At 51.4% G+C, this 26,198-nt stretch overlaps 1 protein-coding gene across 5 annotated transcripts; it reads right to left on the bottom strand.

Moving 5' to 3' along the window:
• Positions 1–10,215: 10,215 nt before the first annotated feature.
• FLAD1 (flavin adenine dinucleotide synthetase 1) lies at positions 10,216–26,140 on the bottom strand. 5 transcript variants are annotated; one of them, XM_077321919.1, is made up of 9 exons: positions 26,052–26,140; positions 24,097–24,296; positions 22,111–22,340; positions 19,502–20,264; positions 17,346–17,493; positions 15,272–15,370; positions 13,923–14,112; positions 12,558–12,631; positions 10,216–10,614 (listed from the first exon to the last, which is right to left on the bottom strand). In XM_077321919.1, the coding sequence occupies exons 3-9, from the start codon at positions 22,273–22,275 to the stop codon at positions 10,479–10,481; spliced, it is 1,575 nt and encodes a 524-aa protein (XP_077178034.1). In that variant the 5' UTR covers positions 22,276–22,340; positions 24,097–24,296; positions 26,052–26,140; the 3' UTR covers positions 10,216–10,478. The 5 variants fall into 5 exon arrangements, with proteins under 5 accessions (XP_077178034.1, XP_077178045.1, XP_077178026.1 ...); XM_077321930.1 differs by lacking the exon at positions 24,097–24,296 and having other exon boundaries at positions 26,048–26,140; XM_077321911.1 differs by lacking the exon at positions 24,097–24,296.
• Between the last annotated feature and the right edge of the window lie 58 nt (positions 26,141–26,198).

The following is a 26,198-nucleotide window of genomic DNA, read 5'->3' as shown; positions in this document are numbered from 1 at the left end:
ACTGGAGACACGAGGGGCAGGGAAGGGGGGGGGGAGGCTGGTCGCTGGCCCCAGCCCAGGAATGGGGAAGCAGCTACTGCCGTGGCGTGGGGGGGTGGGAAGGGAGGGCTGCTGGCCTCCAGGATTCCTCCAGAGCAAAGGAACTGCCTTGCTGGATCTGTGCTGGGAGGACAGAGCAAAGAACTGTGACAAAAGGGGAGTCGGTTTTATACCCCGCTTTTCACTGCCCAAAGGAGTCTTTAAGCAACTTACAGTCCCTTCCTCGCCCAACAGGCACCCTGTGAGGTGAGTGAGGCTGAGAGAGCTCTGACAGGACTGTTCTGTGAGAACAGCTCTAACAGGGCCTTGAGGAGCTCAAGGCACCCAGCTGGCTGCATGTGGAGGAGGAACGAGGAACCAAACCACTCCCGCAGATTAGAAGTCACCACTCCTAGTCAGGACACCACACTGGAGTCCTGCAGCTTGCCCCCAACATCTGGGCTTTGAAAGGTACATGCTTGGGAACCTGGAAGTTCCATTAAGCTATCATTGCACACACCTCTCTCCCAGATTGATGTAGTAGGTTAGAGTGCGGACTTCTAATCTGGCGAGCCTGGTTTGATTCTGCACTCCCCCACATGCAAGCAGCCGGGTGACCTTGGGCTTACCACAGCACTGATAAAACTGTTCTGACCAAGCAATAATATCAGGGCTCTCTCAGCCCCTTCGGGTAGAGGAAAGCAGCATATAAGAAACCATTCTTCTTCATAAGAGCCTGAATTTAGGCTCCTCCGTCATCCTGATTCACGCAGTGACCAGCCAGAAGTCTCAGGGAAACACAGGAGCTGGCCTATTCGGTGCCTGATGGTATTCTGCCCTTGTGAATGGAGGGATTGTAGCTCAGCGGAAGAGCCTCTGCTTTGCAGGCAGAAGATCCCTGGTTCAATCCCTGGCATCTCCACATAAATAGGACCAGACTTTAGGCGATGAGAGAGGCCTCTGCCTGAGACCTGAGGGAGCGTTTGCCAGTCTGAGTAGACAATACCGACCTTGATGGACCCAGGGTCTGATTCGATGTAACGCAGCTTCACGCGTTCAGGAAAAGGCATTCCCGGAGATAATGGCTAAGAGCCACTCCTGAAGATAAATCAGACCCAAACCGTTGGTTGTTCATGCCAGTAGTTTGTGTCCAAAAGTAAAAGGCAAATCTCCCTGGACATAGAGTCATAGAATTGGAAGGGACCTCCTGGGTCATCTAGTCCAACCCCCTGCACTATGCAGGACACTCACAACCCTATCGCTCACCCACTGTCACCTGCCACCCCCTTGAGCCTTCACAGAATCAGCCTCTCCGTCAGAGGGCTCTCCAGCCTCTGTTTAAACATTTCCAAAGATGGAGAACTCACCACCTCCCGAGGAAGCCTGTTCTACTGAGAAACCGCTCTGATTGTCAGGAACTTCTTCCGGATGTTTAGATGGAATTTCTTTTGAATTAATTTCACCTCATTGGATCTGGTCTGTCCCTCTGCTCCATCCTCCATATGGCAGCCTTTTAAATGTGGAGGGATGCTCAATATTTTCAGAGTAAGACCCTGAGATGAAGGGGGAGGGGCTAGAAGGTAAGGGCAGGTGATTGGCATTTTAGGGGGTGGAGTCTATTGTGTTGGTGCAGAGTTATGGATACCTAACGGCGCAGCATAGGGCAGGTCAAGGAAAGAGGTCCTCTAATGCCCAGGAGGGAATGCTTCTCCCAATAGACAGCTGGTATACTGCCCTTGGGCATGTGCAGAAGAGCCTCTCCTTTGCAGAAGAGCCTCTCCTTTGCAGGCAGAAGGTCCCCGGTTCAATCCCCAGCATCTCCAGTTAAAAGGACCAGGCCGCAGATCAGGGGTAGTCAAACTGCGGCCCTCCAGATGTCCATGGACTACAATTCCCAGGAGCCCCCTGCCAGCATTCGCTGGCAGGGGGCTCCTGGGAATTGTAGTCCATGGACATCTGGAGGGCCGCAGTTTGACTACCCCTGCCGCAGATGATGTGAAAGACCTCCGCCTGAGACTCTGAAGAGCAGCTGCCAGCCCAAGTAGAAAGGATTCACTTTAACGGACCCTGATTCAGTATCAGGAGGTTTCATTCAGTTGTCATGGCTAATGGTCACCCAAAGACTTCTCTTTTTTTCCCCCAACCGCTTTTTAAATTGTAGCCCTATCTTGTGCTGATTGCATCCCTACCTTATGGCAGTGAGTTCCATAAACGTTCCATAAACGTCCTGCAAAGTTTATGCTGAACGACACCCAAATTTCAAAGATATTTTATTGTCATTCCAAAATGCACAGAGGGGAAAGAATCAAGGTACAGAAGGCTAGAACAGGGTTGTATAAAGTGTGGCTCTCCCGATATCCATGGACTACAATTCCCATGAGCCCCTGCCAGTGCACAGGCAGGGGCTTATGGTAATTGTAGTCCATGGACATCGGGAGAGCCACACTTTGGATACCCCTGGGTAGAACGTATATATCTCAGGCTGGTTTGTTCCTGCAGCTGCTCTGAGCCGACTTGTCGAGAGGGGTGGGGTATAAGTTTAATAATAAAATAAAATAATAATAAATATTCGGAATATACGTTTGATCTGCAGAAATCAATTGTGCAGTAGTAGTTAGAGTACTGGATTTGGCCTAGGGAGCCTTGGGTTCAAATCCTTGCTTCTCCTGAAACGGACTGGGTGGGTCTCGGGCTACCCACTGTCTTCCTCTCTCAGCCTGACTCACCTCACAGAATAAGGTCACGGCAATCAATGCTGCCCACAGCTCCTTTAAAGATACACAGGATACAACGATACCTAAATTATTTAGCTTGACTGCTGTTGGAAGCACAGATGCAAGAGCCTGAGACCAAAAGCAGGCAGCCCCAATCACATCATTGTACGTTCCCCCACCATTGATAATAACAAAAAAAGTCCCTGCATGAAGAAATCTAGTACAGCAGGGTTATGAGCTAGCTTTCAACAAGCAGGAAGCAGCCATTCTGAAAAAGGGGAAGACTGGGTGTAAAAGAAGAGGCCTTTGTATAGAGTTGTATTGAAGACAGACTCAAAGCTTTTCTGTGCCCCCTGTTGCAGCTGCTGATAACTCTGCTGTTGACCTGTTGACCCGACTGTCCGTGATGGGAGATCCAGGCATCTTTTGCGTCTGCCCACCTCACTCAACCCCAATCCCAAAGTGAAATTGATTTCAGAAAGATCACATAAGAGTTCCATGCTGGGACACACAGACGGTCTTCCTGGGAGATGCCCATAATTTGCATTTCAAGGCCGGAGTCCCTCTTGGGCTGTTTTCATAACATTTGGAAACACAGCATTGACGCCAGGCTGCCTCTTCTTCTTTCCTTCTTCCCAGGAGGCCCCGCTTTCCAAAATGCCGTCATAGTGCCTGTCCTTGGGAACACTGGAATTTTACTGAAACAAAACATCAAGCAGGTTGGAAAGCTGGCAAGACCTAGAGAAACCTCCCTTATTTTTCACATTCAGATAGACTGCGCCTGTTCATAGGCCATGGTGCAAACCCCCCCAAAACTCTTGTGGACAGCTGGTTCCAAGGGTCATGCACCTCCACTTTTGTCCCTTCCCAAAACTGCATGGCATAATGTGCTCTTTTGAGCTGGGCTGTAAGGCAAAGCTGAGACAGTGCTTAGCCTGCTGCCCACACTGAGCCTCTTAATAAGCTTTGGATATCTAACTCCACTAGCCATCTATGGACACATGCAGAGTCCTTCCACCTTGAAAACATCATATCGATGTTTATCAATGTACAACATTTGATTACCAGTTTGTACCCCAATTTGGGCTTTCTCCACCAAATTGGGGCCACTCCCACACCACCCTCTTCATGTTACTGAAGAAACACATGTTTTTCTTGTTATGTTTTTAATAGGGATGCTCCCAAACTCAGCTCAATTTATTGGGTATCCTGCATTTAGTAGAGAGCCCAATGCATAGGATAATAGAGTTGGAAGGGGCCATACAGGCCATCTAGTCCAACCCCCTGCTCAACGCAGGATCAGCCCAAAGCATCCTAAAGCATCCAAGAAAAGTGTGTCTCCAATCTTTGCTTGAAGACTGCCAGTGAGGGGGAGCTCACCACCTCCTTAGGCAGCCTATTCCACTGCTGAACTACTCTGACTGTGAACATTGTTTTCCTGATATCTAGCCTATATCGTTGTACTTGTAGTTTAAACACATTATTGCGTGTCCTCTCCTCTGCAGCCAACAGAAACAGCATCCTGCCCTCCTCCAAGTGACAACCTTTCAAATACTTAAAGAGGGCTATCATGTCCCCTCTCAACCTCCTTTTCTCCAGGCTGAACATTCCCAAGTCCCTCAACCTATCTTCATAGGGCTTGGTCCCTTGGCCCCAGATCATCTTCGTCACTCAATAGCATGTACATAAGTACACCAGAAGAGCCCTTGGGTTAGACCAATGAGGGTCCATGTAGTTCAGCCTCCTGCCTCACACAGAAGAAGAAGAAGAAGAGTTGGTTCTTATATGCCGCTTTTCCCTACCCAAAGGAGGCTCAAAGCGGCTTACAGTCGCCTTCCCATTCCTCTCCCCACAACAGACACCCTGTGGGGTGGGTGAGTCTGAGAGAACGCTGATATCACTGCTCGGTCAGAACAGCATTATCAGTGCCGTGGCGAGCCCAAGGTCACCCAGCTGGTTGCATGTGGGGGAGCCCAGAATCGAACCCGGCATGCCAGATTAGAAGTCCACACTCCTAACCACTACACCAAACTGGCTCTCAGTGGCCAGCCAGTCCCTCTGGAGGGCCAGCAACAGGGCAGGGAATCCAAGGCCTTCCCCTCATAAAAACACAGAAGATCCCTGCTGGGTCACACCCCACAACAGATACCCTTTGAGGTAGGTGAGACTGAGAGAGCTTGGAGAGAACTGTTTAGTCAAAACAGCATTATCAGGAATGGGATTAGCCCAAAGTCACCCAGCTGGATGCATGTGCAGGAGTGGCGAGTCAAACCCAGCAAGCTGGATGACAAGCTGCCCCTCTTAACCATAGATTCAAGTGGGTAGCCGTGTTGGTCTGAAATAGCACAATAAAATCAGAGTCCAATAGCACCTTTAAGACCAACAAAGATTTATTTAAGGCGTGAGCTTTCGAGTGCAGACACTCTTCCTCGGACTAAACGAAGAACCGTCATAACTGTAGATAAATAAGGCAGAAGCAAATTGTGGCAAATTAGTAAACTGTGCCATAATATCCAAATTGTGCCATATGATGCCATATAATAATTATTTGCACATGATCCCCCCCCCCCCAGTTAAGCTGGGATTCAATAAAGGAAATGCAGGGGGGAGGGGGGGGAGAAGATCTGGAACGATCTATGAACAGAATAGGAGAAATCGTCTCCTCGTTTCTACCCCACCCAAAGGAAACAATCCCCAACAATCAACAAAGAGACTTACTCAAGGCCTCCTGCCTTTTAGGGGCAGTTTGCGGGCGCATCGATTCGGCGAGTGACACGGCAACACCCGGGCTGGGCAGAAGAACGGCAGCACATCACACAAAGAGCTTGCCACTAAGCGTGGGCACCACCCAGCCTGGGCAGGACCACACATCATGGCACACAAACGTGGGCACCCAAGAGCCCCTCTAGTCCAGCAATTCCTTCAGGCACCAGCAGCAGAGAAGGACGTAAGCGCACTGGCGGAGAGTATCCAAGCACCAAGAGCCAAAGTTGGCCGGCAGGTTGTTCTTGAAGTAGGGGAAGGCTGCGTCTCGCGCCGTCCTCCACGGGCCATAGCGGCCCAGGGGAGCCGCGGTGGCCCAGGGACGTGAGCCCGCAAACCACTGAAGAGGATACATCTTGCTGCAAAGGACTCAGAGCTGAGTTCTGGCTGGCGTGTGAGGCTGCCCCGGCCTCTATGGGAGTTCGCTGGAAGCTTCTGCATTTCCCGAGAGGTCACAGGGGCCCTGTCGTTCCGGCCTCGTGGAAGCGCAGGTGCTGCTGCAGGAGCCTGCATTGTTCCCGTCCCCAAAGAGGGGAGAGTCACACCTGTTCCACGTGCACATCCCAGAACAACAGGACTGCAGAGTCTCGTGTTTGAGCGTCATTGTGAGCTACCAGGAACGGTTTGGATGGAAGGGATGCTCTAAAGAGATAGAAATATCCAGCCTCAGCCCTCATTTCAAAGTGGATAGCGGCCTTTTTTGTTCTGGCAGAGCACTTCCTGTTGCTGGCCCTCCCAAACTGGTTGAGGACACTGTGTGAGGCGGGAGGCTGGATTGGAGGGACCCTCCCTGGTCTGACCCAGCAGGGCTCTCCTGTGTCCTTATGAGGGGAAGGCCTCGGCCTCCCTGCCCTGTTGCTGGCCCTGCAGAGGGACTGGCTGGCCCCTGTGTGAGGCTGGAGGCTGGACTGGAGGGACCCTCCCTGGTCTGACCCAGCAGGGCTCTCCTGTGTCCTTAGGAGGGGAAGGCCTGGGCCTCCCTGCCCTGTTGCTGGCCCTGCAGAGGGACTGGCTGGCCCCTGGGTGAGGCAGGAGGCTGGACTGGAGGGACCCTCCCTGGTCTGACCCAGCAGGGCTCTCCTGTGTCCTTAGGAGGGGAAGGCCTCGGCCTCCCTGCCCTGTTGCTGGCCCTGCAGAGGGACTGGCTGGCCCCTGGGTGAGGCAGGAGGCTGGACTGGAGGGACCCTCCCTGGTCTGACCCAGCAGGGCTCTCCTGTGTCCTGATGAGGGGAAGGCCTCGGCCTCCCTGCCCTGTGGCTGGCCCTGCAGAGGGACTGGCTGGCCCCTGGGTGAGGCAGGAGGCTGGACTGGAGGGACCCTCCCTGGTCTGACCCAGCAGGGCTCTCCTGTGTCCTTATGAGGGGAAGGCCTCGGCCTCCCTGCCCTGTTGCTGGCCCTGCAGAGGGACTGGCTGGCCCCTGGGTGAGGCAGGAGGCTGGACTGGAGGGACCCTCCCTGGTCTGACCCAGCAGGGCTCTCCTGTGTCCTTATGAGGGGAAGGCCTCGGCCTCCCTGCCCTGCTGCTGGCCCTGCAGAGGGACTGGCCGGCCCCTGGGTGAGGCAGGAGGCTGGACTGGAGGGACCCTCCCTGGTCTGACCCAGCAGGGCTCTCCTGTGTCCTTATGAGGGGAAGGCCTCGGCCTCCCTGCCCTGTGGCTGGCCCTGCAGAGGGACTGGCTGGCCCCTGGGTGAGGCAGGAGGCTGGACAGGAGGGACCCTCCCTGGTCTGACCCAGCAGGGCTCTCCTGTGTCCTTATGAGGGGAAGGCCTCGGCCTCCCTGCCCTGTTGCTGGCCCTGCAGAGGGACTGGCTGGCCCCTGGGTGAGGCAGGAGGCTGGACTGGAGGGACCCTCCCTGGTCTGACCCAGCAGGGCTCTCCTGTGTCCTTATGAGGGGAAGGCCTCGGCCTCCCTGCCCTGTGGCTGGCCCTGCAGAGGGACTGGCTGCCCCCTGTGTGAGGCAGGAGGCTGGACTGGAGGGACCCTCCCTGGTCTGACCCAGCAGGGCTCTCCTGTGTCCTTATGAGGGGAAGGCCTCGGCCTCCCTGCCCTGTGGCTGGCCCTGCAGAGGGACTGGCTGGCCCCTGGGTGAGGCAGGAGGCTGGACTGGAGGGACCCTCCCTGGTCTGACCCAGCAGGGCTCTCCTGTGTCCTTATGAGGGGAAGGCCTCGGCCTCCCTGCCCTGTGGCTGGCCCTGCAGAGGGACTGGCTGGCCCCTGTGTGAGGCAGGAGGCTGGACTGGAGGGACCCTCCCTTGTCTGACCCAGCAGGGCTCTCCTGTGTCCTTGTGAGGGGAAGGCCTTGGCCGTGAGCTCCCGTATACTGGTGGTCTTTAAGCAGCGGCTGGACAGATACTCATAACGGATGCTTGAGCAGGGGGTTGGACTAGAGGGCCTGTAGGGACCTTCCAACTCTAAGGTTCTATAAAATTAGTGCTCTTCAGTTTGGAGAAGACTGATGGTGATATGATGGAAGTTCACAAAATTAAGCATGGAATAGAGAAGGGAAAGACTTTTGCCCCTTTCTCACAATACAAGAAGTCGTGGGCACGCCATGACATTGATGAGCAGGAGGCTTAGAGCAGGAGTCCTACACCCAGTCACGAACATGTGGAATTCCCTGCTGCAGGAACTGGTGACAGCTATAAGTCTACACAACTTCAAGAGGGGACTGGAGAAACACCTGGAGCAGAGTCCATCAGTGCCTCTTAGCCACAAGATATAGAAGTGATCTGGGGAAGTGATGCTTTCTTTTCTTGGTGCTGGGGAGGAGCAACAATGGGTGGGCTTCTGGAGTTCTAGCCCCATTGGTAGACCTCCCAATGGCTCCTAGGTTTGGGCCACTGTGCAACACAGAGTGTTGGACTGGATGGGCCATTGGCTTGATCCAATATGGCTTCTCATATGTTCTGATGTGTGTTCACATCTTTTTATTGGTGCGTGTTAGCATGAAATTAAAAAAAATTTCACCATACAAACGTCTTCTGCCGTTTGGGCATTTGATGCTGCCCTAAGAGCACAACCAAGAAATCAGAAGACGATTGAAGGGCAGCCAGGAAGGAATTCACAAAGATCTTTAAGGACAAGGCAGGACTCTTGGAGACCAAGATCCACCTAAGTCATCATGTTCCCCATTCCTATGTGTGGACGAGAAGGCTGGAGAATGTGGAATGTTAAGAGAAAGAAAGCAGGTTCAATTTGCAATGGGGTTCTAGAGCAAGCTGAGCCTGAATTTTTTCTAGAAGTGAAAACAACAAAACTATCATACGTTGGTCACTTTGTTAGAAGACTCACTGGAAAAGGCAATGCTAGGCAAAGTTGTGCGTGGTGCAGTGATTAAGAGCCACTGTGGTGGTTAAGAGTGGCAGCTTCTAAACTGGTGAGCCGGGTTTGATCCCCCACTTCTTCGCATGCAACCAGCTGGGTGATCTTGGGTTCGTCAAAGCCCTGTTAGAGCTTCTCTAGAGCAGGGGTAGTCAACCTGTGGTCCTCCAGATGTTCATGGACTACAATTCCCATGAGTCCCTGCCGGATACTGGCAGGGGAACTCCTGGAGATTTAGGGATGGAGTCAGGGGAGGACAAGGACCCTTTTCTCCAGGGAACTGATCTCTGTAGTCTGGAGATGAGCTGTAAAACCGGAAGGTCCTCAGGTCCCGTTTGAAGAAAAAGAAAATGGTACAGGCTAAAAGTTTTTTTCTTCCTTTTATTCAGATTGAGCCAGAGCAGGATCCGGATACAGAAACTGTTCTCAAAACCAGATTTTCAACAGTGGCTCACAAATAAATTCTTGACAAGTGTTCCCATATCCTTATTTTCTAGAGCAGTGGTTCTCAACCTTCCTGATCCCGCGACCCTTTAATACAGTTCCTCATGTTGCGGTGACCCCCAACCATTAAATTATGCAAGTGTTCTTTCACAGACATTAAACTGAAACCGAGGTGAAGATCCATGGTTCATGATTGTATATAAATTGGTTTTTCCCCGGGGTTTCTCAGTTCAGTTCTGCCTCTTGCCCCACCATACCGATCTCGCTCTTTTCCGCTGCTCCAGACAGACGAACGATCTATCTCGATCAACCCCGCAAGGCTGTTGTGTGGATGGCGACCCCCTGGCCAAGCTGCTCGTCCTCGTTCAACCCCCAAAGGGCTCCCGACTCCCAGGTTCAGAACCATTGCTCTAGAGCAGGGGTAGTCAAACTGCGGCCCTCCAGATGTCCATGGACTACAATTCCCATGAGCCCCTGCCAGCATTTGCTGCTCTAGAGGATTCTCTGAAGTGTATTAAAGGTAAAGGTATCCCCTGTGGAAGCACCGGGTCATGTCTGACCCTTGGGGTGACGCCCTCCAGCGTTTTCATGGCAGACTCAATATGGGGTGGTTTGCCAGTGCCTTCCCCAGTCATGAAGTGTATTATGCTAGCTTTATTCACAATTCTACGGGTGTCAAAGCGGTCGTCGGCTCTAAGAGTCAAACGGGGGAGGTGCACGCTGTGCTCGTCCTATTCTTAAGAATTTATTTGTGAGCCACTGATGAAAATCTGGTGTAGAAAACTTTTTATGTATCTAGATTCCGTTCTGGCTCAACCTGAATAAAAGGAAGGCAAAAACGTTCAGCCTGCACCGGTTTCTTTTTAGGTTTGGCTTCGTGCAGCTGGCAGGCCCTTTCGTTTTCAGCACCCACCTGCAGGACGGCATCCTTACCAAGGAGACGACGCAAGAACTGGCATCAACAGGATTTACTAACTTGGCCCCCTGGGCTCACTTAACGTAGGGGTGCAGCCTGCGTAGCCTCCAACTGGCTGTCATGTGGGGCAGCCCCACAGGCTGCCAGTGGGGCTGGAGAGGCTGCTGGACGGCATTCCAGTCTGCATCTGTGGAGGGGCGCTGGGGCTTTCCCACTGAGGCCTTATGGGCCGGGCTCAGTTCCAGTTGTCCTCTAGGAAGGCTGAGTGTGGCTGGGGCAACCACGGCTGCCCCGAAGGGCTCAAAGGCGGGAGGTGCGTTCATCCTCTTCGTTCTCTAGCTTGTAGGCCGGCCGGTACCGTTCCCGCCCCTGGGCGTCCGTGTAGCGCAGCGCCGGGTTCTTCTGCGTGTTGTTCATGCTCCCCAGAGAGGTGTAGCTGTCAAAATTGGGGGAGAAAGAAACAGAGAACAGGTCACTACTACTGCAAGCGGAGGTCTCTTTGGTAGGCTGTGGTCAACTTGAGAGTCAGTGCCGGAGACCGTTTCACAACAACTCAGTGGGGTAGGCTAAGGAGGAGCAAGATTGGTCCAAGGGCCCCCAGCAGACTTCACAGGAGAGCTGGGATCTGAACTCAGAGCTCTCCAGTTCTGGCGCAGTATTCGACCGACTGCACCACATTAACCTGCTCTCCGAAGCTTTGACTCATTGTCCTTGGGTTCAAATTCATGCTCAAGTCCCGTGGATGACACTCGGCCCATTCACAATCTCTTAACTAAACCTACCTCACTGGGCTGTTGTGAAGGCTTAAAAAATTGTGCCTGCTATGCTAGCGGATGGGAAGTTGGACTCAGAACTGGGCCTGGGTCCCTGCTCAGTAGGGATGCCAGCCTCCAGGTGGGACCTGGGGATCTTCTGGAATTACAGTCCATCTCCACATGATAGACCTCAGTTCCTCTGGAGAAAATGGGTGCACTGGAGGGGGGTCTCTGTGGCTCTGTACCACACTGGGGTCCCCATCTTCCCCAGGCTCCATCCCCAAATCTCCAGGAATTTCCCATCCTGGAGCTGGCAACCCCCCCCCCCCCCCAGCATCTCTTGACAACCCTACATCCAACCCTATGAAACTCTTTGGCTGTCCTTGGGCTGGGTTAAGCCTTCCTCACAGGACTGTTGTGGAGACCACACAGTAGAAAAACCCATGAATGACTCCGAGCTTCTGAAAGGAAGACCGGGATACGAAATACGACTTCTCGTGATTGGGCTTCTCCAGTTTTAATCAACCAGCTGAATTATTTTTGAATCATTAAACCTGCATATGGTCAAAATACTAATTCGCTAAGTTAAAAACAGGCTTATTTTGTTTCTGAAGGATGCCTGTGTGTATCCATTCAGACCGAGGTCCCCAGCCTTGTTCAGCCCGTGGGCACCATTGGAGTTCTGACACAGTGTGGTGGGTGCAGCCACCAAATGGCTGCCATAGGAGGCAGCGCCAACTGCAAAATGGCTACAGCAGCGCCCCTTCAGTCACACAGCAACGGAGCTGCTGCCAAAGCGACATTTTAAACACTCTGCACAGCCAATCAAATTTCTAGTCACCAATCAGGAGACTTGTCCCACCTGGCCCCACCCACTTTGGAAACACACTTGGTGGACACCAAGAAAAGTGTTGGCGGGTGCTGAGGCGCCCACGGGCACCACGTTGGGGACCCCTGCATAAGGCAGTCATCCTGAAAGAGGTATCCCCCCCATTCTTTTTCACACAGAAGAAGAAGAAGAAGAAGAAGAAGAAGAAGAAGAAGAAGAAGAAGAAGAAGAAGAAGAAGAAGAAGAAGAAGAAGAAGAAGAAGAAGAAGAAGAAGAAGAAGAAGAAGAAGAAGAAGAAGAAGAAGAAGAAGAAGAAGAAGAAGAAGAAGAAGAAGAAGAGTTGGTTTTTATATGCCACTTCTATCTACCCAAAGGAATCTCAAAGCGGCTTACAGTCACCTTCCCTGGTCTCACCCTGTGGGTTGGGTGAGGCTGAGATATTCCTGATATCACTGCTCGGTCAGAACAGCTTTCTCAGTGCTGTGGGGAGCCCAAGGTCCCCCAGCTGGTTGCATGTGGGGGAGTACAGAATCGAACCCGGCATGCCAGATTAGAAGTCCGCACTCCTAACCACTACACCAAACTGGCTCTCTCCTTCCAAGGCATCTTCTTCCAAGAAGAGGCTTTCCTTCTTGTGTGAAAAGGGCAGGATGCCTCTTCTAGCTGCTTGCCTCACACGTATTTATGCTAAGTATAGGAACCTTAAAACAATCATTTGAGGCCCCTTTTTAATGGATCCCAAGATTTTTAACTGGTTCCTCACACCCCTTGTAAAGCGCCCGATGGTGTGCTTACCCCTTATCATAAAGGATGCAGTAAGGGAGATACAGGCTGCGTAAGAAGGTCCAGATATCCCGGTATGTCCAATCCTGGGGGGAGGGGAGACCGCAAAGGGGGGGGGAAATGTTATCAGCTGGACTGGGAAACCACAAAGGGGAAAAATCTTATCAGCAGAGTTTGTGCCCCCTCCCCAATTTATGTACCGAAGTGACTTAAACTCCAGAATGCTGGATAAGAACACAAGAGAAGCTGTGTTGGATCAGCCAAATGGCCCATCCAGCCCAACACTCTGCATCATGCAGTGGCCAAAACCAAGGTGTCATCAGGAGGTCCAGCAGGACCAGGACTCTAAACGCCCTCACACTGTTGCCCCCCCTCCCAAGCACCAAGACCATGACTGCCCCACACATAAGAATATCGGAGAAATCATGTTGGATTAGGCCAGTGGCCCATCCAGTCCTGGTGTCATGCAGTGCCCAAAACCCATCAGGAAGTCCACAACGAAGAGCTGTTTTTTTTTTGTATCCCGCTTTTCACTACCCAAGGGGATCCCAAAGTGGCTTACAAACCCTTTCCCTTCCTCTCCCCACAACCGGCATCCTGTGAGGTAGGTGGGGCCAAGAGGGCTCTGAGAGAACTGGGACCAACGCAAGGTCACCCAGCTGGCTGCATGTGGAGGAGTGGGGAACCAAACCTAGCTCTCCAGATTAGAGGCCACCGCTCCTAACAATAATTGTTATGGCATTAGTATGTATGTATGTACTGATTTTACTGAAGCTATGCTAAAAATCTTGGGTTTTTAACTTGTGACTAATAAATACTAATAAATACTATGAGCCTCTTGTGGCACAGAGTGGTAAGGCAGCAGACATGCAGTCTGAAAGCTCTGCCCATGAGGCTGGGAGTTTAATCCCAGCAGCCGGCTCAAGGTTGACTCAGCCTTCCATCCTTCCGAGGTCGGTAAAATGAGTACCCAGCTTGCTGGGGGGGTAAACGGTCATGACTGGGGAAGGCACTGGCAAACCACCCCGTATTGAGTCTGCCATGAAAACGCTAGAGGGCGTCACCCCAAGGGTCAGACATGACCCAGTGCTTGCACAGGGGATACCTTTACCTTTTAATAAATACTGCTGCTATATTTTTAAAAAATTATGTTCCAACCTCTATAGGCTTAAATTCATTTCCATGGGGTTGACCTTTGTCTGGGTTACGATATTTTCTCCTTTCTTTTTTGGTCAAACCCCCCCCCCCCTCCAGTTTGTCTTCTCCAAAGCTGGCAGAATCTGGACACAAGAGCCCCTTTACAATAACGTGCACCCCCTATCTCAGCCCAATGCAAAGGCCTTTCACCATTGCCAGACCCTGGATGTGGCCACCCACCAGGAGAGGGTTGACGCGCATGTAGGGGGGCCAGTCGGGGTCAGTCATGTGGAAGGGCGTCAAGGTGCAGGAATAAGGGTCGGTTCTCCGAGTCCCCATCAACACGGCTTCCAGCTCTGGGTGCTGCAGCTTCAGGTCAGCCAGGGCCTGTTTGATGTTCCCGTGGACCTCGCAGATGCTGAGGTTATACCTGTGGGGGGAACAAGAGCATGTTATAAGGCGTGTGGGCCTTGTGGCCGGAGCATGCTTAGCATAGGACTCACCGTACTTTCTAGGTCCAAGAGGAAAAAGGAAACATACTGCATCGGCCATTCCGATTGGCCGGCAGTATGGATCCTCTGGATTGGCTGGCAACATGGAGATTCTGGATTGCCCTGGGCCAATATAAATCACCATCTTGGTGTAGTGGTTAGGATTGCGCACTTCTGATCTGACAAGCCAGGTTCGATTCTGCGCTTCCCCCACATGCAGCCAGCTGGGTGACCTTGGGCTCGCCACGGCACTGATAAAGCTGTTCTGACCGAGCAGGAATATCAGAGCTCTCTCAGCCTCACCTCCCTCACAGGGGGTCTGTTGTGGGCAGAGGAAAGGGAAGGCGACTGTAAGCCGCTCTGAGACTCCTTCGGGTAGAGAAAAACGGCATATAAGAACCAACTCTTCTTCTTCATCTTCTGTGTGTTACTCTAGGGACTTTGGAACTGAAGTGCAAAAGCCCCCCCCCCAGCTTATGTGGGACCCTCAAGCACAGTTGCCAGACTCCAGGTGGGGCCTTGAGATCTCCTGGAATCAAAAATGATCTCCATACTAAAGAGATCAGTTCCCATCAAGAAAATGGGAGCCTGCCCACCTCACAGCATGGCTGAGGAAGCTGGCTTGGTGCGTTCAAAATGGGTTGCCATGGGTGTACCACTGGCTTCCTAGAGACCAAGGGAGGCTGAGTGACCATGGTCTGCTGTAGACACCCTGTGCTCCCAGCCCCACTGCATCAGGAGAACACTGCGCCCTCCCTTCCCCTTTCTTCAGCTTGTTTTTAAAACGGGCTTTGCTCCAGTCTTTAATCAACATCATCAAAACAACTGAAGACTAGTGTCCTAGGTAACATCTAGTTTCATTGCTGGACTTCCTCAGTTGTGTGATAACAACTGCATGTGACCAAAAAATTCGAGCAGAGATCAAGCTCTCTTGGAAAACAGTTGACGTCCCCCAGTTGGAATATACAAATTCTTCTATGTTGCAGGATTAGTTGAGCTACATTGTTTTTTTTCCCCTTAAAGGAAGGTGGCCATTTCCCCCCCCCCAACCAACTCCCTTCCCTAGCCCTTTCAGCAAAGCCAGGTAGCTGCTCCTACCTCTCAGCCGTGACTCCGATGAACTGCTCCATCTCAGGAAACGTGGAGACGGTGCAGATGTGCAGCGCCTGCAGCTTCTCTGTCCTTCCTGGGTGTTGCCTGCAAGGGGGGCATGAAGAGATCCCTGGTATCAAGCAAGGCAGGCCTTCTCAACCAGGTTTTCCTGAAACCGTGGGTGTTCTTGAGGACCCTGGAAGGGTTTCCCGAATGAGTGGGAGTTAATTCATTTCTTAGATGCATTTTAAAATTTGCTAAACATTTATCAAGTGACATGACCATATAGAGTCATGTCGACCACCCTCCCAAAATGGCCAGTGATGGGCCTGGAGGGAGTCGGAAGGGGAGGGCCCCTGGGCAGGCGAGGGCACAGCTAAGCTGCCTAACCATATTCTGCACCATCACACCCCTTCTGAGGTTTCTCAACGCCTGAATAATGTTTCAAGGGTTTCTCAATGATTTTTTTAAAAGGCTGAGAAAGGCTGGATTAAAGAAACAGAGACCCCAACCGCTCCAGTCATCTTCGGAGGCCGTACTTTGGAAAGCCCCTTTCCATCTGTGTGACCATAGAAATGGCCTTCTCACTTGTGGAGCTGAAACTTAGAAACAGGCCCCAGGAATATTGGCCTGTCTCCATCGGTTGTTGTCTTCCATCAGCAAGCGAAGCCTTTTTTTGTTTGATTTGGTGTATCCCCTGGAAAGTCTTATTCAGCCCCCCCCCCCCCCCCCAGCTGGGTCATGCTCGTATGTTCAGGATGGACAAAAAGAATGTGCATGCACATGAAAGCTTATGCCGTAGGCCTGCAGGGTCGAGGAGGTGACCTGAGACGGCACTTTGTGGGTATGTGTTCCCCAATTTTCTTTACCGCAAACAGACCTGGAAATTTGTGCCTCTGTTTGAAAGCAACCAATGCCAAGATTTCTTCATTTGTTTCACTAGGGTTGGCCAAACTGTAGCTCTCCAGATAGGCGTGGACGACAACTACCATGAACCCCAGGGCCTCATGGCTGTTGTAGTCCACGGATCTGGAGAGCCATTGTTTGGCCACTCCTGGCTTCGCTGACAATTTGTCTTTTCCACGGAAAACTCAATACACACATTTCTGCAGAAATATCTGTGTTCTCGGCTGCTACGGAAGAAGTTTCTGATGGTTGAGAAGACTCCCAGAAAAAAGGGTTGCCAACTCCAGGTTCAGCAATACCCAGAGATTTGAGGGTGGAGCCTGCGTAGGCTGGGATTTAGGGAGGCGAGGGGCCTCGGTACAGTGCACCCCCCAGCGATCAGCAATTGCTTGGGATCCTTGGTCCAAAAGAAGTAAACCTGGTCTCGATCAGAGCCAGGGCCTTTTAGGTCCTGGCCCCAACCTGGTGGGATGCTCTCCCTGGTGAGGGCAGGGCCCTCTAGGACCTTCAACAGCTCCTGAGGGCCTGCCTGCTCCCAAAACCGGAAATATACTCTTCCTAGTACACCAGTTCACCCAACATAAATGGGTTTCCTCTACAAGGTTCCTAAGAGGGCGTTTTAACAAAACCATTTAATACAATTTCATTACTACATTTCAATTTAAAACATTCAAAAACTATTTATCGATGTAAAATTAATAGTATATGTCTTGTCGTTACCCGCCCTGAGCCAACCGGGAAGGGTGGGCTATAAAAATAATATTGTTGCTGTTATTATTATCATCATTATGGAATAAATGCTTTAAATTTTTACGGTAGTGGGGCTGGCAGGTTGTAGCCTCTATCTTTGCCGTTGCACTGCTGTCTTTTTTTGTAATTTGGGGTTTTCCCGTGCATTGTTTCGTTATAGGATTATATTGTGTTTTATGGTTTTTTAAATTGCAAGTCGCCACGAGCTAGTCTTGGTCGAGAGGGGAAACCAATAAATTTGATGACGACGACGATGATAAAAAAGTGCCTTGTGATTTGTGCTGTTTGGAAATCAGCTGTCATTCTGTGAGATCTCCAGCCCACACCTGGAGATTGGCAACCCTGCCCAGAAAGCTTTCATAGTTTCGTTGAGGGCAGACTCTGGAGGCAAAGCCAAAGGGAGAGGGGAAAACAGAGACATTACCTCTGTACAGCAGCATGGAAGAGATGCAGGAGAGCCGTGCAGTCTTTCCCACCGTTGAACCCGACGCAAATTTTCGACAGTGGGTACCGATCCAGGGCCTCCTCTATGGTCTGCAACGCTGCTGCCACCTTCTGGCCAAGAGGAGAACCTGCAGGCAGCAAGAAGGGTGAAAAGAAACTAGTTGATGACAAGCTGGCAATCTTGTTTTCATTTATTTATTGAGACTCGGTGATGGGTTGTGGTGAAAAGCAGCAGACTCTAACCTGGGTTGGATTCCCCAGTCCTCCATATGCAGCCATTGGGGTGACCTTGGGTGCGTCACAGTTCTCTTAGAGGTGTTCTCATACAGCAGTTCTCTTAGAACTCTCCCAGCCCTACCTACCTCACAGGGTGTCTGTTGAGGGGAGAGGAGGGAGAAAGAGTTTATAAGCTACTTTGCGTTGTGAAAAGAGGGGCATAAAAAGCCAGCTCTCCTTCTTACCCATTTTATTTTTGTTATATTTAGGCCGCCCTTATCACTCGGACTCAAAGCGGATTACAATGCCACACACAGGGCAGGAGTGTCCATAAAACAGTGTGACCGGATTAGCAAGAGTCTAAAAACCAGAAGTGACATAAGGCATCAGTAAAAGGCAGTATAGAAAAGTAATAATAAATAAATATTAACCCAAAATGTTTAAAAGCAGCAGAAATTACACAGTAGGATCCTAGATTAAGCGAGTTAAACCCAGTAGGGTAGACGACGATCCTTAATAATGTATCCAAATAACTCTGTGAATTGTAGGACCAATGGCTGGTAGGAGGATGACGGGAAGGAAATATTATTCCTCCCACTTTGTGCAACTATATATGCAACTTTCTCTTCTCTAAATAAAGACAATTTAAAAAAGAACAGGAGTAAAAGGTGAAAGATCTGGGCAATGTGAAGAGAAACCAGAGTTCCTCTGCTGAGAACTTTATTTCTATATCTCATTTATTCACGTTAGAATCTGATGGAGCAGCTGCCTTTACCAGTGATATTCAGAGTGAGGTAGAAGAAGAAGAGTTGGTTTTCATACCCATTTCTCCGTTGCCAAAGGAGTCTCAAAACAGGTTACAATTGCCTTCTCTTCCTCTCCTCACCACAGACATCTTCTGAGGCAGGTGGGGCTGAGAGTGTCCTGAGAGAACTGGGACTGGCCCAAGGTCACCCAGTGGCCTCATGTGTCTCAAAGTGCCTTCGATCGCCTTCCCTTCCTCTCCCCACCACAGTCACCCTGTGAGGCAGGTGGGACTGAGGGAGAGAACTGGGACTGGGCCGAGGACACTCAGGTGCCTCACAATCACCTTTCCTTCCTCTCCCACAACTGTCACCAAACTGAGGCAGGTGGGGCTGAGAGAGCCCTGAGAGAACTGGGCCTGTCCCAAGGTCATCCAACTGGCTTCGTGTGAAGGAGTGAGCAATCGAATTCTGTTCTCTAAATTAAAATCCAACACCCTTAACCATTCCACTATGCTGGTGGGACTCATGTCTGGAATTTGTGCAAAAATCTACTGGGAAGGAAGCCAGAAGATCCTCAGGAATATGCATGTGTGTGTGTGTTTTTAAAGACTCAAGTATACGCTGACTTTGCACTGAGCAGGGGGTAGGACTAGATGGCCTGCAGGACCCCTTCCAAGTCAATGAGTCTATTTGGTCAGGGAATCAGTTAGAGCAGGGGTAGTCAAACTGCGGCCCTCCAGATGTCCATGGACTACAATTCCCAGGAGCCCCTGCCAGCATTCGCTAGCAGGGGCTCCTGGGAATTGTAGTCCATGGACATCTGGAGGGCCACAGTTTGACTACCCCTGAGTTAGAGAAATCAGTCCAAGTACTTCAACCAGCTAAGCAGGCAGCTGTGTGTTTTTTTTAAAAGCATTAACCATCACGTTTCATAAAACGCAAACTACAACTGAATATCACTAATTTAACAGCTGCATGGAGTATAACCAGATATCGTGGCAATAACATTAATAGTTGTTAATGTTAATTATTGCTAATGTCAGTGTAAGAACATCAGAGAAGCCATGGTGGGTCAGGCCAACCCTCTGTGTCACGTGGTGGCCAAAACCCTCGCCAGCCACAGGGCAGGCCCAGGAGGAGATGGAGGTAGCTTTCTTGGGGCAATGAAACTCACTTAATTGTTTGGCAAGGGCATACACATCCGCAGCTGCTCGGGAGACGGGGTCTGTTACAAAAGGCACCACGGTGCCCTCGGGCAGGTTCTCCATCAGGAAAGCGTACGCCTCCTCTACGTGACTCTCTGACTCAGAGTCCAAGGTGAGTTTGACCCGGAAGTAGTTGCTAACCCAATCCGGGTAGGAGCCCAGGCTCACGTGACGTTTGAAGAGCCCGTGAGCCTTGTCCAGTACGGGGGCGATGAGGACCTCGTCCGCATCCACGTAGATCTCCCGGAAATGGAAGCGGGTCTGCTTGTTGTGGAAGAGGTGGTCGAGACCCTCGAGGGCCCGCTCCATCAGCGACGGAATGCCTGGGAAGACGTAGACGTTACGGACGCTGACCAGGGGGTACTTGGAGGCCAGGCCTGTTTTCTTGTCGACGCCGTAGTTGAGGAACGAGGATTTGGGGACGCGGGCCAGCTTCATCTCGGGACACTCCGTGTCTGTCTTGGCGAAGAATTTCTTCACCAGGTCAACCATCTCTGGGTGGGGGAAGACCTTTTCCCCAAAGGCTTGGGCCACGGCCTCGAAAGTGACATCATCGTGGGTGGGGCCAATGCCGCCCGAGGTCAGGACGTAGGTGAACGTGCGGGAAAAGGACGAGATCTCGGCGGCAATGGCATCCACCTCGTCGGGGACCACGGAGATCTTGGCCACCTTCACGCCCATCGAGCGGAGCTTCCTGCACATGAAGAACGAATTGGTGTCCTGGGTGTAACCCTGCCGAAACACAGAACCATTACTGCTGCTAAAAGCCTACCACATCCTATTTTTAAAAATACATTTTAGAAGAAGAGTCGGTTCTTATAGGCCGCTTTTCTATACCAGAAGGAGTCTCAAAGCGGCTTCCAGTTGCCTTCCCTTTCCTCTCCCCACAACAGACACCCTGTGAGGTGGGTGAGGCTGAGAGAGCCCTGATATGACTGAAGAACAAGTAGAGTTGTTTCTCATATGCCGCTTTTCTCTACCCAAATGAGTCTCAAAGCGGCTTCCAGTTGCCTTCCCTTTCCTCTCCCCACAACAGACACCCTGTGAGGTGGGTGAGGATGAGAGAGCCTAGATATTACTGAAGAACAAGTAGAGTTGTTTCTCATATGCCGCTTTTCTCTATCCAAATGAGTCTCAAAGTGGCTTCCAATCGCCTTCCCTTTCCTCTCCCCACAACAGACACCCTGTGAGGGAGGTGAGGCTGAGAGAGCCCTGAGATTACTGAAGAAGAAGAAGAGTTGGTTCTTATATGCTGCTTTTCTCTACCAGAAGGAGTCTCAAAGGGGCTTCCAGTCGCCTTCCCTTTCCTCTCCCCACAACAGATACCCTGTGAGGTGGGTGAGGTTGAGAGAGCCTAGATATTACTGCTCGGTCAGAATAGCTTTATTATGACTGAAACCAGCCCAAGGTCACCCAGCTGGCTGCATGTGGGGGAGGAGCGGGGAATCAAAACCGAAGTCCGCACTCCTAACAGTTTATCCTTGAACAGCAGCTGCTGGAAAGCAATCCCGAGTAGTACCCTGACCTTCTTGCCCTGTGTGCACGACTCCCAGAACCATCTGCCTGGCATAGGGACGGCAGTCTTCGGGTGGGACCTGGGAATCCCCTGGAATTATAGCTCATCTCCAAACTACAGGGGGTGGACTCTTATGTACCCAGGGGGAGGCCATCTTGGCTCCATTTTAGTTCAGAGCCAATTTAGAGGGCTGCAGACAACTCAGGCCAGCCATACTTAGCAGGCATGTACAGCAGAGGTATCAGTTACGCAGAAGGCGATAAACCATTGTCCTGGGCAAGACAGGTCACAGTCAAGGTCACAACAGTGGCTAGACACCAGCCGAGAATGTAGCTGTCATAAATAACAATGCAAGGCTTGGGCTGACTGCATTCAGCCTACGTGCAAGATAAGAATATACCGAAATACAGTCGATTACGGGGTGGAGAATAAATGTGAATAAGCTAATGGCCAAAGATGGTTATTATAGATTAAAGGTAAAGGTATCCCCTGTGCAAGCACCGAGTCATGTCTGACCCTTGGGGTGACGCCCTCCAGCGTTTTCATGGCAGACTCAATACGGGGTGGTTTGCCAGTGCCTTCTCCAGTCATTACCGTCTACCCCCCAGGATGGAAGGCTGAGTCAACCTTGAGCCGGCTGCTGGGATTGAACTCCCAACCTCATGGGTAAAGCTATCAGGCAACATTTCTGCGGCCTTACCACTCTGCGCCACAAGAGGCTCTTATTATAGATTAGGGGTCGCAAAAATGTGGCTCTCCAGATGTCCATGGACTACAATTACGATGAGACCCTGCCAGCATCATGGTAATTGTAGTCCATGGACATTTGAAGAGCCACGTTTTCCCTACCAAAATGGCCGCCAGAAAACAGCAGCTACGGATGGCAGAACCAGCCACAAAAATGGCCGACCACAGCACATAGTGACCATCCTTGTGCTGTGGTGGCAGAGGCTGTCAAAATAACATTTTAAAACTATCTGCGCAGCCAAGTCTCCAAGCCTTAACCAGAAGCAATGCTGGGCAGAAGTCCCTTGAGGGCCTGCCCCTCGGTTGGCCCCGTACCTTCAAGATCTCGTCCCCAATAATGATGATCCCTGCCGTCACCGTCCTGTCCAAGGAATTTGCAGCGGGACTAGAACTGTCGCTCTGGGCTGCCATGGCTCGGAGGTGCCCGCTCAGCTGTCGAAATGGCCAAATGCCCCTGCACACACCAAGGGTCCGGAGCATCAGCGTTGAGCATTCGGAGCTTGGCAAGCTCTATTCACCACGATGGGATGGCCCCATGGCTGGCACTGAAGAGGGGGTGGGGGGAGAGGGAGAGATCACAGAGATTCTTATCCGGGTAAAGGTAAAGGTATCCCCTGTGCAAGCACCGAGTCATGTCTGACCCTTGGGGTGACGCCCTCTAGCGTTTTCATGGCAGACTCAATACGGGGTGGTTTGCCAGTGCCTTCCCCAGTCATTACCGTTTACCCCCCAGCAAGCTGGGTACTCATTTTACCAACCTCGGAAGGATGCAAGGCTGAGTCAACCTTGAGCCGGCTGCTGGGATTGAACTCCCAGCCTCATGGGCAAAGCTTTCAGATGGCTGCCTTACCACTCTGCGCCACAAGAGGCTCTTTATCCAGATAGCACACCCACAAACATGTTTATTCAGGTTTTTTTTTTTAATCTGCAATATGGCGGCCTTATATGGCGGCCTTCACGGCAAAAGGCATTCAGAGGTGGTTTGCCCTTGCCTGCCTCTTCATAGCTAGGCAACAATCACAGAATCAAAGAGTTGGAAGGGACCTCATGCAGCTTCTACTCAGCTTCCACTGCATCCGCAAACTCACGCCCAGCACAATTGTTTACGGTAGTTTGTTTATGCTCACCACCTTCAAAGAAGGGTGTCAAAACAGAGACAAACTGGACATCAGCTGTGAGGCATTTGCGAGCTATTTTGCAGATAAAATCTCGACACTCCGCCTTGACCCCCTGCCAACTTTTGATTCAGGAAAGAAACTAGAGGCCCTTTGGCCGCTTATTATGGATATACCAGACAGCTTCAGGTGACTTTTGCTGACCAAATTGGACAGGATGAGGGCCTTTGGACTCTGACGAGGTCCACCACCTGCCCCCTAGATCCCTGCCCCTCATGGTGGATCGAAAGGTCGGACGTGAGGATAAGAGCCCCACTCTGAGAGATAATCAACCTCTCCCTCTCAACCAGCCCTGGAGGGGCTGAAGGAGGCAGTGGTTCGGCCTCAGCTGAAGAAACCATCCCTAGATTTGTGGGAGCCCACCAATTACCCCCCGGTCTTGCATTTGGTGTTTCTAGGGAAGGTGGGGAAAGAGCTGCCACGGACCAACTAACAGCATTCCTGGAAGCAGCTTCAATCACAGACCTCACAGAGCTCACAGCCTTGACTCTCCATGATACAGGAGCATTTGCCTCATTATATTCAAACATTAACAAGGACGGACTCATTGCCACTGACGAAAGCCAGACTGAAAACGGAAAACAAATGAATCTAGAGACCGTTTCGGCACAGTCAAAGTCTAAATAAATGACATAAGAGACTTTTTATCTTCTTATGCTTAATTAAGCCACTGGATAGATTCTGTTTCTCCTTCGTCTCAATCACAGACCTGGCATAGTCGGGTTTCTGGCTTGGCCATGGGGTTCAGATAGCGCCAATTGCTCTCATGGACGATGTCCCCCGTCAGTGGAACCGAGGCAGGCCAGCGCTGCTAGTACTACTCGATCTTTCAGACCACGAGCTACCAGCTCACCACCTTGCCGATGCCAGGATACGAGGGACAGCTCCCTCGTATGGCTGATCTCCTTTCTCCGAGGTAGTGGGCAGAGGGAAGCAATAGGAGTGACCCAATCCCACTGCTGGCAACTCCTATGCGCAATACCGCAAGGTGCCTTTCTCTCCGCATTTCTATTTAATATCTTTATGCGCCCTCTTGCCCAGCTGATAAGGCATTTCGGATGGGGATGTCACCAATATGAAGATGACACCCAGCTCTTCCCCATGATGGACAGCCATCTTGACTCACCCCCGAGATTCATTAGCCAGATGCCTGGAAGCAGGGATGGGCTGGCTGAAGCAAAGCCTTCTGAAGCTTAATCCTTCAAAGACAGAGGTCCTGTAGTTTGGTAGGAAAGGTCCTGGTGAGGAAGCGCGACTGCCCTATCTGGATAGGGTGCAACTATCACTCAGCCAGGAACTTGGGCGTGACCTTTGACACCTCCCTTGCTGTGGAGGAAGAGATCACAAGAGTAGCTCAGCCAGCATTCTTCCACCTACGCAAGCCAAGCTAGTAGCACCCTGCCTGGCCCCAGAACACCTAACAACAATGATCCAAGCGATGGTATCTCTACGCTGGATTTCTGCAACTTGCACTACGCGGGCCTACCCTTGACCCAAATCCGGAAACTCCAGCAGGTGCAGAGTACAGTAGTAGTAGTAGAAGAAGGAGGAGGAGGAGGAGAAGAAGAAGAAGAGTTGGTTCTTATATGCCGCTTTTCCCTACCCGAAGGAGGCTCAAAGCGGCTTACAGTCGCCTTCCCATTCCTCTCCACTCAACAAACACCCTGTGGGGTGGGTGAGGCTGAGAGAGCCCTGATAACACTGCTTGGTCAGAACAGTTTTATCAGTGCCGTGGCGAGCCCATTGTCACCCAGCTGGTTGCATGTGGGAGAGCGCAGAATCGAACCTGGCATGCCAGATTAGAAGTCCGCACTCCTAACCACTACACCAAACACTACATTTAGAGGTGGTTTGCTCTTACCTGCCACTGTAGAACAACCCTGGACTTCTCAAGCAGTCATAGAATCATAGACTCACAGAGTTGGAAGGGACCTCCTGGGTCATCTAGTCCAACCCCCTCCATTATGCAGGACACTCTCAACCCGATCGCTCATCCACTGTAACCTGCGAACCCCTTGAACCTTCACAGAATCAGCCTCTCTGTCAGATGGCTATCCAGCCTCTGTTTAAAAATTTCCAAAGATGGAGATCCCACCGCCTCCTGAGGAAGCCTGTTCCACTGAGAAACTGCTCTTAACTGTCAGGAACATCTTCCAGATGTTTAGACAGAATTGCTTTTGAATTAATTTCATCCCATTGGATCTGGGCTGTCCCTCCAGGGCAAGAGAGAACAACTCTGCTCCTTCCTCTACGTGGCAGCCTTTTAAATACTTGAAGATGGTTATCAGATCCTCTCTCAGCCGTCTCCTCTCCAGGCTAAGCAGACCAAGCTCCTCCATACTCCCATCCAAGGAGGGCTAACCCTGTTTGGCTTCCATGATCTGATGAGATTGACCTAGCCTGGGCCACTCAGGTCAGAGCGACAGCCATACAGGCCCCCTCAAAATCCCCAGAGAAAGAAACAGAAGCATTCTGTTGGTCACCTTCCTGACCAAGGGTCCTATGGCACTCCAAAGCTCACATTGTTGTTTGAGTTGGTCTCAATTAAAACTATTCCGTAGTTTTGCTCCTCTGTCAGAGGGAAGGGCCCCTGAGAGCAAGAAGGAATGGTTGTGACCCAGCGCATATTTGCTATGTCCAGAACCGCAGGTGCAGGCCCTGGGCAAAGATCTCCGTGAGACAATATGGAGAGAACTAACCAGCACCTTAATGGCCAGCGAGATTCCCAGGGTAGAGACTAACAACAGTCAGATCCCTTAGCTGTAGAAAGGACCAGGATTCGTAGCACCTTAAAGACTAACAAAATTGGGGGGCCAGGGAGGAGCTTTTGTGAGCTCACAAGCTGGCCACTTGTTTTCCAGCCAGGTATTTGGCTAAAAAGCAGCGCGCATCCTTCAACCTTATAAGAAGTCCACCCTATTTGGAAAGCACTCCGCACACGCTCAGAGGCACCTCCGTTCACGAGTTCAGCTACTCCACAAATGAGCCCTCCATACTGAACATCTATTCCGGAGCCGAGATTGGCGGAGCCCTAACTCACACCCGGCTCTCTGCCCCCTTCCTTGCTTCCCACTTACCCACCGTTCAAGCTCAAAGCGGCTCCGACCTCCACCCGCTCCCAGCCTTACTTCGCCATTGGCTGCTCCAGCCACTGCTGCCTCGGCAATTGGACGTCAGGTACAAGGGGGAGGGACAAGGAATGCTTAGTGGAACCCCCTGATTGGTCAC

The sequence above is a fragment of the Paroedura picta genome, chromosome 1 (assembly GCF_049243985.1).
Source record: "Paroedura picta isolate Pp20150507F chromosome 1, Ppicta_v3.0, whole genome shotgun sequence".
In the NCBI taxonomy this organism is placed as follows: domain Eukaryota; kingdom Metazoa; phylum Chordata; class Lepidosauria; order Squamata; family Gekkonidae; genus Paroedura; species Paroedura picta.
The sequence above is the reverse complement of the archived record's forward strand: the minus strand, read 5'-3'. Positions and strand labels throughout refer to the sequence as shown.